Source organism: Mytilus galloprovincialis, chromosome 13, assembly GCF_965363235.1.
Source record: "Mytilus galloprovincialis chromosome 13, xbMytGall1.hap1.1, whole genome shotgun sequence".
NCBI classification, from domain to species: Eukaryota; Metazoa; Mollusca; class Bivalvia; order Mytilida; family Mytilidae; genus Mytilus; species Mytilus galloprovincialis.
This window is the reverse complement of record NC_134850.1, coordinates 71,606,734-71,621,202: the sequence shown is the minus strand read 5'-3', so window position 1 is coordinate 71,621,202 and position 14,469 is coordinate 71,606,734. Positions and strand designations below refer to the sequence as shown.

General features: G+C 30.6%; 1 protein-coding gene across 13 annotated transcripts in view; it reads left to right on the top strand.

Annotated features, from left to right (window-relative positions):
- The window catches only part of LOC143056552 (rap1 GTPase-activating protein 1-like), a 174,056-nt gene that overhangs the window by 150,027 nt on the left and 9,560 nt on the right, over nt 1-14,469 (top strand). For 10 of the 13 annotated variants that reach the window (XM_076229647.1, XM_076229645.1, XM_076229646.1 and 7 more), the window contains 7 exons: nt 4,371-4,455; nt 5,347-5,433; nt 10,114-10,197; nt 12,522-12,578; nt 12,821-13,000; nt 13,360-13,542; nt 14,036-14,404. In XM_076229647.1, the coding sequence (XP_076085762.1) occupies nt 4,371-4,455; nt 5,347-5,433; nt 10,114-10,197; nt 12,522-12,578; nt 12,821-13,000; nt 13,360-13,542; nt 14,036-14,404 (1,045 nt within the window). Of the gene's footprint in view, nt 1-1,982; nt 2,228-4,370; nt 4,456-5,346; nt 5,434-10,113; nt 10,198-12,521; nt 12,579-12,820; nt 13,001-13,359; nt 13,543-14,035; nt 14,405-14,469 lie in introns of those variants that run through there. The other 3 variants (XM_076229656.1, XM_076229648.1, XM_076229650.1) reach the window with 3 other exon arrangements.

Genomic DNA, 14,469 nt, shown 5'->3' with positions numbered 1-14,469 from the left:
TTTCTTTGAAACATTCTGTGTCAATCTTTAATAAACAGTTTAAAAACGGTTTTTAGATATCTTTTTCCTAGATATTAATTTTTTTTCCTATGAATTGAAAAGCACTTTTAATTTTTAGAAACTTTGAATAGACTGAACTTTATAAACTAATGTCTGCCTTTATTTCAAATATAAAACAATAAGCGGCCCACAATAAGATGTCAATTTGAAGGCCACTTATATATACTGAAGTGACATATCATATCATGTTCTTATAAAATCATGATGCAAAAAAGTATAACAAAGGTACAGTCTTAGATACTAGACACGAATTTAAATGAAGAAAAATTTTTACATAAAAATAATTACAGAGGTCACAACTTTCATGTAGTCTCGTTGTCAACGACAAATAAAACCAAACTTTGAAATTTCCGCTGACATCCAAATTTTTTATTTCCGCTGACATTTATTAAAGAAAATTTTCTGTTCAAATGACAAAAATGTAAAATTTGTGGTTAAGTCATGTCATATTTTTCACATGGCTACTAATTTGATGTGTAAGGTCAAGAGACTGTCAAATTAGGTTATTAATATGAAAAAAAATCTGTAGTTTCAATACCAATATATTTAGAAAATGTTATGTTTTTACAAAATTAAAAAACTACTTGAAGTTAATATTTAATAAAATTTCCAAGGCTTGTTATTATTTGTTGGTTAACATTTTTGCCTCCGAGATAATATAAGTAAGACTTTTAGAGGTAAATAAAATATATTCAGAGTATTATTAAAGTCCGTCCCCTGAGGTACGGGAAGGAATAAACTCAACAGCTATATTCCGTCCTATTTAGTCAGGAGCCTGTAATTTGGTGGTTGTCTTTGGTAGGATGTCACATTTGTTTTTTTCGTTTATTGAGGCCTTTAGTTTGTTTTTTTTAATTTCCCATTTTGTCACATATAGGCTTTTTATAGGTGACTATATGGTATGTGTTTAGCTAATTGTTGCAGTGGTTTTTAGAGGTACAGTGATCTATAATTTCTTAAATCGATGTCATTTCCACTCAGTTGGATTGTTAATTGTTGCACAATGCTGTATGAATCATATGCAATCTGCAATTAAACAGAATAGAATAAAATAGAATAATTTTATTCACCAAATTAGGATCAAAGGAGTGCATTACATCATTCTAACAATATTATTATAAAAAATAGACTATGCAATACACAGACAATGGATGTGTAACATGTGTAATAATAAAAAAAAACAAAAACAACCAGGAAACACACATTTTTATACCACATCTTCTTATTTAAACTATAAATATCTCATTGACTTTATTGTGTTTTGGGGTGTGTTTGGAATCATTGAAATATATCCAATATTTATATTAAATCCTAAATTTAAAGGATATATTGTTGTACATACATGTACACATGTATACAGATGTTATGGTTATTTTTGTTGTTGAGTTGCTGTCTAATGGACAGTTACCTCACATCTTGTTTTCTATTTTTAAATGTTTCACTTTAATGTCTACATTGGCTAAATGTGTTTAATCCCTAAAGATGGATATCAAATATGTCATGGTCAGAACGTCTAAAGCTTTGATTTTATCCACTAAAGGCCCTGTCACGGTCAGTATGTCTAAAGCTTTGATTTGATCCACTAAAGGTCATTTTAAAGTCATAAAGATGGGTATAAGTTGATCAGTGTATGATAAACACTTAGGTTAAACTTTTCTGTTTGTGTGACAACATGGTAAAGGACAGTAACAGTTTATTGTCAAACGCTCAGGTGACTTTATCATACCTCCGAGCTAGAACGTTACGATTGTAAAAGATACAGCGAGAGAAATCGTAAAAGTAAACGGATATACTACCACTGTCGGCAAATAATGACAATCAGTTTTAACATTCTAAATTTAATGTGAATTTTAAGTACCGCCTACTTAAAAAGATAGTATTTTAATTTACAAGTAATTTGGGTGGAGGTCTGTTAACATTTTGTAGTAGATCACAAGATTTGGAAATTTTTAAACAATAAGATGATTATTAGTCAAAGCTGTTAGATAATTATATAAAAAGGATATAATTTGTAATTCATAAAAAGTGAGTGATCATTTTAACTTGAAAGTTGTGAAGGATACACTGATTTACAAAAAGTGAGAGCCCATTTAAACTTGGAAAGTAAAGTGAAGGATACACTAAGTAAATCTGACCGTTGTTTTGATCCCGCCATGAAACAGAGAAAGTAAGATGATTTTACTAATTAGCTTGTGATCGTAACATGATTATTTTTAACTTATTCTCTAAGAGATGATTACTGAAAATGTTGGATAGGTAGAAATGATAGCATTAAATTTTAAAAAAAAAATTATACTTTTGCTTTTTATCATTTTTTATTCAATTATAAAGTTATAGCTGTGCTAGTGGAGTACTCCTGGGTGACTCTCAAATTAGCTGTGCTAGTTGAGGGTACTCCTGCCATCCTGAATGGTACAGTGGTAACTTGGGAAGAAATTAATACTTTATTGTTGAATTATTGAAAACAAAATTTATAAATAATATCAGAGGTTCAAATGAATGGATGTCAGACTCTGAGGTCCTGATCTTTAATTTCAAATTCAGTTGGACCTTTAATTTTATAAATTCAGAAGTCTGAGGCCTCAGGGATGATAACTCAAGAGGGCAATTTTAACACCTCACCTACCAATTTTGGAAAAATGGACCTTTCATTTGTATATAAACAATCCCAGAATTTTTCCTCTGAAATCTTGTAGTTTGTATGAAATTGGTAAAATACTTGTAAATTAACAGGAATTTGTAGTGATTTATTAATTGTTCCCATGAGAATTATTTACATCACATCTGTACTTGAGATGTTGGACTATAAAACACTTGGTTAACCTGATAAATCCATGCGGTATATGTATGACATATCCTGAGGACCAGGAAACCGTGGGCTTTATCTGGAAAATCTGTGAACAGAAAATACTTTTTTCAGCCCTTGTATATGAAAAAATCTTTTGAAGACTGCATGATCCCTGACTTCACAAGGCAGCAAGGATAAATTTTCAGGAAAAATCTTTTGCTGTTAAAAAATTCAGAAATTTTATTCACATTAATTTTGAAAAGATATGTAGCACATTCTTGTATGTATTGATGTGATTATGTAAGAGATCTATGCTATATTGTGATCTGTGACTTCAAGAAGCAAGAATAATTTTTCAGGAAATAATCATTTGCTGGTAGAAAATTCCGAAATTTTTAATTTTGAACAGATATGTTGGACATTTTTGTATTGACCTGATTATATAAGAGCTTTATGTATGGTATTTAGTTAACATAAGGAAGTATTAGCACCATGTTTATCATGTAAGATGGAACCTGACAACGAGGAATTTTGTTTATTTATTACGCTATGTATTTTATGGCAGGAAGATGACAAGGCTGTCATCATTATCATAAGAGTTACACACAGGAGTGTGAGGTTTATACCTTTTCATATTTTGTAAGGTCTGTTTAGTTAAATTGGCATTAGTGTTTTGGGTTTTTGTTTGTGGTCATTTTTTATGTTCAGACTTACCGAAGAAATCAGACTTAATAAAAAATGACATAATAAAGATCTGACTGTTTGTTTTGTGATCATCTGCTACTTATTTAAAAACCATAAACAAAAAGGCGTTGTGGTCAAAGACAACCACAAACAAATGTGTTGTTGTGGCTAAAAACAACTACAAATTAGGCGTTGATGTGGCCAAAGACAACCACAAACAATGAGGCGTTTCTCACAGTGGCCATATTATATAATCACCTAATGCATAAAGTATTTTACATAGAAATGATGCAACTAAAAAAGAAAATTGACTATTTGATACAAATGGGAGGGGACAATTTTAGATATGTATGTCATTTCCTGGTAAATAGATATGAATAAATAACTAGACATTTGTTTGTATAAAATTGACTCCTTATCATATCTAAGTAGATTCGTATGCAGTTTAATATGTATAATATATTGAAGTACTTTCCTAATCGGATATTATTTCATTTATCTATAATTGGACAAACTACTTGAGATTATTGGGGATTTAAGTTAGTTTATTCTTATATAAATATTTGTAAAACATGTTTTTCCAAAATTTTATCTGGTAAAGAGGAGATTTGAGATTGATCTTTGTGACAGATTCACAAGCAGACGATTTACACAAATGAAAAAAGCTGCAAAAACAAAGAAACCTATACAATCTTTGGTGTCTACTTAATCTTAAAGTCAATCATGTATTTGTAAAAGCAACATGTTTTTTTTTAGATTAGAAATGTATGTATGTGAATTTAATTTTATCTTCACTAAAGTTTATTTTCTTGAAGTTAAAAACTTTTTTTTTTTTCAGGAAGCAGAATATGGACGGGCAGTTGTACTGTGAGTCACATGTCCCCATCACAAAGCCCCCACTCAGTCCAGAAACAGATGACAAGGTAACGATATACTATTTATTGATAAATGGTATTTAAGGCCACAAATTGAACACTTAACTATACCATATATGGCATCAATATAAATAAGATGTGGTAGGAGTACCAATGAGACAACTCTCCATCCAAAAAAAAAGTTAACGATTATATTTAGTTCAAAGTACGGCCTTGTAAAACAATTTAAAAAGAAAACCAACGGTTCAATCTATATAAAAAATGAAAAATGACAAACTTTTGAACCACAGTTTATTATTGGTGGAGGAAGCCAAAGAACCCAAGGAGAACTAAACCCTTCAGCATGACAGCTGGCAGTCCTCAATCATCAGAGTAGAATGAACCTTGCCACCGCGTAGGTGACAGCAACTTGTAACCACAGTGAATGAACTACCTTGACCACTTGGCCCTTAAGGCTCTTTTATCTAATGAAAATATCATACAGTTATATGAAGCCACCAAGTTACTTTGCATCACAGAGCTTTTAGCAGTTCATTAGCAAATACATCACTTGAGTACTGAATCTTTCAGCCTATGTGTTTATAGATATAAGAAGATGTGGTAATGGTATGAGTGCCAATAAGACAACTCTCCATCCAAGTCACAATTTGTCAAAGTCTTCAATGCAGAGCATTGGCTCTTACTGAACAGTAAGCTATAATTTAGGGCCCAAATAATTACAAGTGTAAAACCATTCAAACGGGAAAACCAACAATCTAATCTATATAAAAAACAAAAAAAGAGAAACATGAAACTACTGAACATAAGCTCTTTTTGTTGGAAACCTGATTCTTTTCTTTATTTTTTATACTTATCTGAGACATCTACATTTGTATCACATTAAACCTGTCTTTGTATTATAACATGGTAGTGTAAAACCTTGTTATTTGTTTATTACAGACTCAAGCCTTGTTTGAGATGCTGATACAGATTCAGGAGAAGGGCAGGATAGATGATCAAAGATGTGACATGTCAAATTTAATAAAGGTGAGTTATCTCCCCTGGGACATTAGCATGCTGCATTTGAATGGGAAAAATAAACTTTATATTGGAATATATATATTTATTACATTATTCTAATTATATGGAACGAATTTATTCAACTTCAGCTTGGCTTTTTTGCAAGAGAACCACAGAAATGTCTGCAGATAAAAAAGATTTCCTCATTTTTGAATTTCTCATGTTAACAGTCTGTTTAAGTTATGTTTAGAAATACCTAAATTTTTTGAAATAGGTAAAATTGACCATATGGTTAAAAGTACAATTGATTAGTTCTACCCTAGGAGGCTTGGAAGTTAAATTGCAGTAGTAATAAGGGAGCTACCATTCGATTTTTAGGGGGGGCTAGGATGAAATTTGAAAAAAATAGGCAGGACAGGAGTTTTGAGTTAAAAAAAAAGGCAGGATGAGACACTTGCAAAAAAAAAAGTCAGGACGACAATTTAGGTAAAAAAAAGTCAGGATAAACTATAAAAAAAAAAAGGCAGGACCGAACAGAGTGAAAAATAAAAAGGCAGGATAGAGATTACAGCTAAAAAAAAATGCAGGACAAAATTTTTCATCCTAGCCCCCCCCCCCATAAAAATCAATGGTAGCTCCCTAATTTGTTCTTGTTAGATTGTCCTCATTTGTCTGCAGTTGCAATATTAAAGACAACATACTCTTTTTCCCGTATTTCTGACTTGTTATAAAATTAATTCCCCCTTGTTTATAAGCTCATTTTTTTAAACAAACAGTTTTAATTTAATGTAAAACTCTCTGTGTAACATTTATGAGACATAATTTCGAGTGGGTGGAGGTTTCCTGGCCTTGAATTGTCAAATATTTATTGATATCCTTTCTATAAATAGGTCCTATTATTGAAATTTCAAATGAAAATGTCAATTTATGGTTTGTTTGAGAATATGAATATGAAATGATGTTAAATTATTAATTCATTAATTGATTTGTTATTAAAGTTTTATATGACATAGTTATCTTGGGCAGTTTTAGGTGACATATTTTACACATAAAAATGTCAGAAATACATAAAAATAAATAATGTAATAAGGGAAAGATCAGCATCTCAACTTTGAAATTTTATTTGAAAAATAAATTACGTCATTTCAATTTTGTTTTGTTTTTATTGTTAGGCTTATAACAAAGACAATTTTTAATGGTTGAATTAAATGCAAGTGAATTAAGGGGAAGACGATTAAATAATAAATTGAATAATTTTCTCACATCATGTGTGTTCATGGTCAGTTTAAAGTGTTGGGATTAGGTAACCTAAGTTCACACTATGTAATGTTACTATAGTAAAGTGTAGATCTAGGCTGAAAAATGTCACCAGATCAGGGACACGCATGATTAGTTAATGTATCACCATTAAACATGTACATTCATATAACTCTTAAATGGACAAAATCAAAAATGATTTCTACATCTAAAAATAGGGTAAGTGTCTTAATGCATTCTAGGGTGGGTTTTTTTTTCTTGTAGAAAAAAGTTTATTGATTTATTTACCAATCAATATCAATAGTTTAAGATTCACTAAAATCGAAAATTTAAGGGGGGTCATTAGAATGTGTCAAGGTGTTGATACATAAAAAAAAATCTGGATTTTAAGAATTTAAAATAAAAGAGTTTACTATGTTCTGTTTTATTGAATTAACCTTTTGAAGGTATCATAAAATCTATTCCAAAATCTCTGACCAGATTACAACTTTTGTTCAAACTCTTATTGCAATTGGTGTGCAGATAGCAGCATCTAGCTGTCATTTTTGTTTACCCTCTTTAAATAAAGAATTTATTATTATTATTATATTATTATTATTGTTTTCCAATGTTAAATTAAGAAGAATGTGTAAATTATGTTGAATATGCTAAAATTAGTTTTGCAAAAAAAAATGTCACATTCAAAGATTTCGTAGATTTAAACATTTAAGAAATTTTAAAGATTTTTTTTTTAATTTTAAAGATTTTTTTTTTAAATTAGAAAAGAATTTATTCTGCCCGATGACTATAGTAAGTGGAAACACTATCTCAAGATAAAGTTATCATTATGAATGTCTCTTTCTCAAGGACGAAAGTCTTACGGAAAAATTGACACAAAGTAGAAATAGGACTAACCATTGACATAACTTCCGATGTAAATATTTTGGTAATAGTGCATGAATCATGACTTGTGAATGAGCTTCTTGTTAAAGGACCAGAAAGATTTGACAGATTACAGACTAGTTAAATGTTTGACAGTTTACTAATCTATAAAATAACAAAATACCATTTAACCTCATATGATTAATGTGATACAGTCATAGTTTCTAATTCAAGATTAGATTTTAATATCTTTTTACATGTATAAGTATTAAATTAAACTAAAATTATTGTAATATTAGATACAAGTACATGTACTACAAAAGTTGGAACCCCCCTTTTATGGACGATCAATGCATTTGAATATGGACATGTGGTTGTAACACCCCACCCCACCCCTTTTATCCTGGGTTTGGAACCCCCCTTTAAAATGGCTGGATCTGCCACTGCTTTTAAATTTCTTGCCTTTGAGGACAACAACTAGGCCAAAGCTCAATACTTTCATTATATAATTATCTGTGGAGTCTTTTTATGCCTGAAAACGTCTATAATTACAGATTTCATATAGAAATTCAAGAATTAAAACCCAAGATAATAATTACTGAAAATGTGAATGGTTTTTTTTTTAAAGTTTTAGAAAAGATCATAAATTTTTGCAATATTTTATAAATGCAAATCATGTGCAGCCAATAATATAAAAATTTACATAAAATTTCCTTCACAAAAATTTTGCAATCACATTTTTACCTGAGTATCAGTGATTTTTAATAATAATTGAATGAATAAATATCTGAATTTACAGTATATATCAAAACAATGAATAATTTCCTGTTACATTAAAAAAGTAGGAACTAGATGGTCATCAGGCCCCTCAGGGAAATTTACATGATGTAGGCATATAAGATTACATAAAAACATAGTTCCTCCTTAGTGAGTTTATCTTATCCTGTCTCTAGGGCCAGTGTTTACCTGGAGGTAGTGGACACAGATTTTAATAAGTTTTGGTTTAAAACTGTTATGAGAAAAAATGAAGTGGTCTCCTTAATTGTTGCGACTATTTCTGTCTGTTTATCAATTTGTTTCTTCCTACCTTCGTACTTGAGTGTTATTTCTAGGATATTTTCCCATGTTTTGAAGTGTTTTTAATCTTATATTCTGAGTCTTTGGTTAATTTGAGAACTCTCCAAGAATAGCCTGTTATTAAGATTCTATTGGGAATCCACCCTCAACAAAAATATTTGTAGTAAATTAATGAAGAAATAGATATTTTGTTTACACTTTGAATTATTCTTTGGTAATTGAATTTTTCTATTTTCCCTTTTAACCATAATTAATCAAATTCTGTGTGACGCATTAGGAATAACTTACAGTAATTGCAATCCTGTAGACTTCACAAAAGACTGACTTTTAAAATTGTTTATGCTAACTCAGCGAAATCCTGTCATCACTTAACGAAATACTTGCTGTAATGCAATTCTGTTGACTTCCCCAACATCCGACTAAATCATTTGTGAAACTTTAATTTAATTCTTTGCAATGCAGAGACACTATGAATTTGCATTGCTAGAGAGGGTTTTTGTCACATGGTTTCCAAAAGATTGAATAATTGGACCCAAAAAATCAAATTATACCTTATATATGTGTACTTTTAATGCTAGCTATTAAATCTATGTGAAATTTTAAATTGTCTGTATCAAAAATGAATTTTGGTTAGTAAATTAGGACAGAGTATGTAGACATTATATCCAAACAGATATATAAGTGTCTTTAATTTAGCAGTGGCTTTGATTAATAGGAAAATCTATAAAAATGTAGATACCAAATTGGCTTTTTTTCAAGGAATATTTTAAGGTTTCCATTTTACCATATAGGCAGGTCTGAATGGGGTTTACTAAATTATTGATAAATGTGCATAAAGAAAAGAAAAGGGAGCAATAAATATAAGAAAAGAACAATAACAAGTGCTTAAATATAAGTAATAAATAATTATGGACAAAAATTTAAAGAAAAAAAAAGAAGCGTAAAATGACAATGAATACAGAAAAATGTCTTAAATATAATGACTAAATAAATGAAGACCCCACTCAGACCCTCATATATGTAGCTGTAAAGTAATAATGGTACAGATTCAGATGTTGAGCTTGTAAGTTGATGGTTTTCTTGTTCTTTACTTCATAAGGTCAGACAGAAATTGTAAGATTTTATTATAGTTTCTTGAAGATTTGATCATTGGTAGCTATATCTGTCTGCACAACCTTTATACATAGATATCTTGTAAGGATTTATACTTTAAAAAGCTATCAATATTTTATTGTGTTCTCTTTTAATTATATGACATGACTTAAGGCCTCATTTGATAATAATGAAATAAAAAAGATTAAGAACTGCAGGATAAAATTCAGAATCAAAATGCAGACTTGAACCTAATTTAGTACTTTCAGGACAGGTTTATATGTGTAGTATACCGTTAACACTGCTTTATCACACCTTCAACACTTTCACTGCTTAAGCTTTCATGACTTACCTTCCCTGACAGTTGATTACCTCCCTTTAAAGCTTGTTAATTGTGAATGTACATACATACTGTTTTAGGGAGCTGATTTCTATGAACTACTACTTAAATATCAGAGTCGTCGACTTGAAGACCAGCGTTGTGCTCTGCCAGTACCATTGCAGGTCTGAGCATGATTAAGTGTGTTATCTCCCCTTCAAAGCATGATTAAGTGTTATCTCCCCTTCACTCATTGCATGTTTATTTATTGTCTCCCCTTAACAGTGAAAACCTAAAGTATTTTTGACAAATTAATTTAAATTTTTGCCGACTATTAATTGAGAGGAGTGTAGTAGATTACACCTGTGTTGTTTGGTTTAATGTTGTTGTTTTTCTCGGGTTTTAACACTTTAGTATGAGTATGACAATAACTTCACAGAAATAGATTTTTTTTAACACATTGTTAAATTAAAATGGAGAAAACTCTGGTGACGGTAGGTTTGTGTGGATAGTATATTGTTACAAATTTAGTATAAGGTTTGGTAAATATGAACATTATATATATTAAAAGAAAGTTTTTTAGTTTTTTTTCTATTTGTTGAAACAGGAGTATGTTTTGTCCTTCCTAGCCTAGAAATACTGTAGTTTTAATTGATATTGTTATTTAGTACTATGTGTGTTGTTGTTTTTGTTCTTCAAAAACTCAAGTTTAATGAGCGTTTCATTTCCAACCAAGTTTAACAAGCACAAAGTTCCCAAACAAGTTCAATGAACGTTTCAAGCAATAAAGATAGAACTCAATTGAATTTCAATAACATTCCAAACAGCAAGTGATAAAAAACTTCAGTCGATAATTACAAAACTTCAAATTACTTGGTCTGTCTTTATTAGTTTTATTTTGTAAAAATGTTGTACAGAGGTGTTTTCAGGACAGTTACCTCAAAGATGAATGGTGTTAAGAACATGTATGCTTATCAGTCAAATCAACAAAGATTAAATTATTCTTCATATTTAATTTTTCTAGGTAAACAATAAAAAATTACAGGACATTTCTATTCCAGAACTATTCCAATAATGTGGACATTAATATAATCATTCTTTGCTATCAGAATCAGCCTTGATCATTTGCTAATCTTGCCTCTTGCTATACAAATCAGCCTTTATCATTGGTTAATCATCCTTTGCTATCGAAATCAGCCTTTATCATTGGTCGATCTTGCCGTTGGTAATATCAGTATTCATTGAAAACAAAATCTGATTGTCTATTAAAATCTTCTCATATTAAAATCCCATTATTTATATATTACCAAAAGCTATCTTAGACCATTGTCTCCATTTATATAATGCTTCAGAGAATTGTATCTCGTACGAGAGATCTTCAGAACGATAATCTAAGTGAAAACAGATATCTGTAATGATTATTAAGCTCCTACACTCTGATACTTAAACTAAATAATGATATTATAGGACAGATAAAGTATGGTGTTTCCATTCATGACACTAAAAAATCCCTACACACACTTGGAAAGTAAAATACCCTCGCAAACAGTGCTTTTATTGATGTTCTTCATCTCAAAGTCACAATAAGGTCTTCAACAAGGAGCAAAGGAATAGTGCTTGTATTACTGTTCTTCATCCTAAAGTCACCTTAAGGTCTTCAACAAGGAGCAAAGGAACATTGCTTTTTATTGCTGTTCTTTATCTCAAAGTCACAGTAAGGTCTTCAACAAGGAGCAAAGGAATAGTGCTTGTATTACTGTTCTTCATCCTAAAGTCACCTTAAGGTCTTCAACAAGGAGCAAAGGAACATTGCTTTTTATTGCTGTTCTTTATCTCAAAGTCACAGTAAGGTCTTCAACAAGGAGCAAAGGAATAGTGCTTGTATTACTGTTCTTCATCTTAAAGTCACCTTCAGGTCTTCAACAAGGTGTAATTTCTCTGATATTGTACTACTTTATTAATTAAAGTACAGAACCCTGTCAAAACCTATTAAATAAGGTAAAACATTAATCCTGGTCTTATACTACAGGTCAATAACACCAACAAAATGTTTTATTCATGAATTAATAACCAATCACAGTCTGCCTGAAGAAAAATGTTATAAAAAACTCATAAGTTCACAAATGTAAGTTAAATGCTGTTTTATACAGATAGATTACTGACCATTTAAATAAGTTTTCTGAGCTATAAATCTGATTCTGAAATGCTACAATTGTCTTATTGGAATACTCTTGTATCAAGGGGAAATAACTAAGTTTAATTTATTACATACAACTAGCTTTTAGAAGAATAATGGATACTCATTGTTAGGTGTAATAGAAGGATAATCCTTTCCTGTTTAAAGGACAAACCAAGGACTAGGGGTGGGGGATTAAAAGGACAAACCAAGGACAAGGGGTGGGGATTAAAAGGACTCAGGATGTCATAGTCTAATAAAAATATTGAATGAGTTAAAATTATGATTAAGTTTTCTTTCACTTTTAAGATAATAATGTTTCTTTACTTGCAGACCACACCATGTGTGACTCCAACTGAACAGAGGAAATCTTTTGAAACTCTTGAAGAGGTATGGTTTTACAATAATTTGTGAATTAATTATTCTTCATTCTTTGTAATCTTTTGAAACTCTAGCTTATTAGCTTTGCTTATACATAACTTAAAAAGCTCTATTCTACTTTATGTTTTGAAGACATCTCTGGAAACTCTTAGCTTATTAGCTTTGCTTACAAGTACATGTGAACTTGCAAAATTAAATGTGTAGGTAATAAGGAAACCTTGACCTTCAAATTAAATCTGATTATTTTGTAGGTACTAAGGAAGCCTGGTCCTTACCCAATGATAGTCCTGCCAGAGAATGGGGGATACTGGATTGAGGGCCATGATCAAAAGAGTCCCACCAATGAAATGGGCTCAGATCCAAATCTGTCGGCAGTCCTGATAGAACAAAATGATGTGGCTCATTGCTATAGGGACCATTTTCTTAAAAAGGTAAGTCAATACAAGGAAACATTTTCAGACCTTAGTTCATACATATAAATGGAAAGTTTAGAATCAGGAAATTTATTCACCATTGAATCAAAGAAACATTTGAGTCCTTCCAAAAAAGAGAATGGTAAAGTGATGTGTGCAAATAAAATGATGACAAATACATGTATATTGCTACGTTTAAGGTGATGGTCATTTTACAAATTCAGGGTTACTGTAATGTTTAAATCAAGATCATCTGTGTTTGAGAATTATAAACGTTGTACAGAAAGATAATCCAAAAGTATATTTCCAACAGCTCCAGATAAATATTACTTAAAATTTTAACTTGATATTACAAATTTTTGTATTTTCTTTTACAGGAACATTTTGACTATTTTTACCTTGATGAGAACGTTGGACCAATTGTTATGTCGATTAAAGATGAAAGCACAACAGACGAAGAACAACTTAGAGTTATTTTGAGGACTAAAGCTTGGACAAAACAAAAACTAGTTACCATGGAGGAAGTCGATTATATACCAAATCCTGTTAAAGTTGCTAAGGTAGGGGAAATAACTCTGTACAGAAAAAACACTGATTTCTATGAATGAGGTAAACACTGATTTCCATGAAGGAGGTAAACACTGATTTCCATGAATGAGGTAAACACTGATTTCCATGAAGGAGGTCAATTATAAACCAAAGCAAAATAAAGGGGAAATAAATCATTTAATAACAAACAATGGTTTCAATACAGGGGGTCAATTATGAGGTTGTTAAAGTTAGGGGGAATTACTCTCAACACCAAAAATAAAATTGTTTATTATGGGGTTATATCAATGATATATTGAATAAATCCATATCAAAGGAAAGAAATCTGAATGCAGTTGAATTCATTATGTCTAAAAGGAGAAGTATTTACAACCTGAACAAATTTACGAGAATAGAAATTTTTGAAAATCCTTCCCAAACCATATCGTAAATATTGACATGGCCACGGAGAAAAAATAATAAAAGTACAGTTTATTAATTAAATGTTGCACTGTTGTCTTTCAGTGTTTGTGTGAAGAAATTTCCACAGAACGATTTAATCCAGTTCTTTCTACAAAAGGATCACAGTTAATAGTGGGCTATGATGAACATAATATAACTAATAATTATAAAATTGGAATAATATACCAAAAATTCCACCAAACAAAAGAGGAGGAATTATTTAGTAATGTAAATCACAGTCCTGCAATGGAAGAATTCTTACTAACAATCGGTGATCGAGTGAAATTAAAAGACTTTCAAGGATTCCGTGGAGGTTTAGACAATGTTCAGAGCCAGACAGGAGAGGAATCAGTATATACTCAATTCAAAGAAAGAGAAATTATGTTTCATGTGTCAACACTGTTACCCTTCACAGACGGGGATCCACAACAGGTATGTATTAGGTATACAGGCCAGAGGTATTATAGTAGACTGAAATGTGTGTATGGGGTTCAATT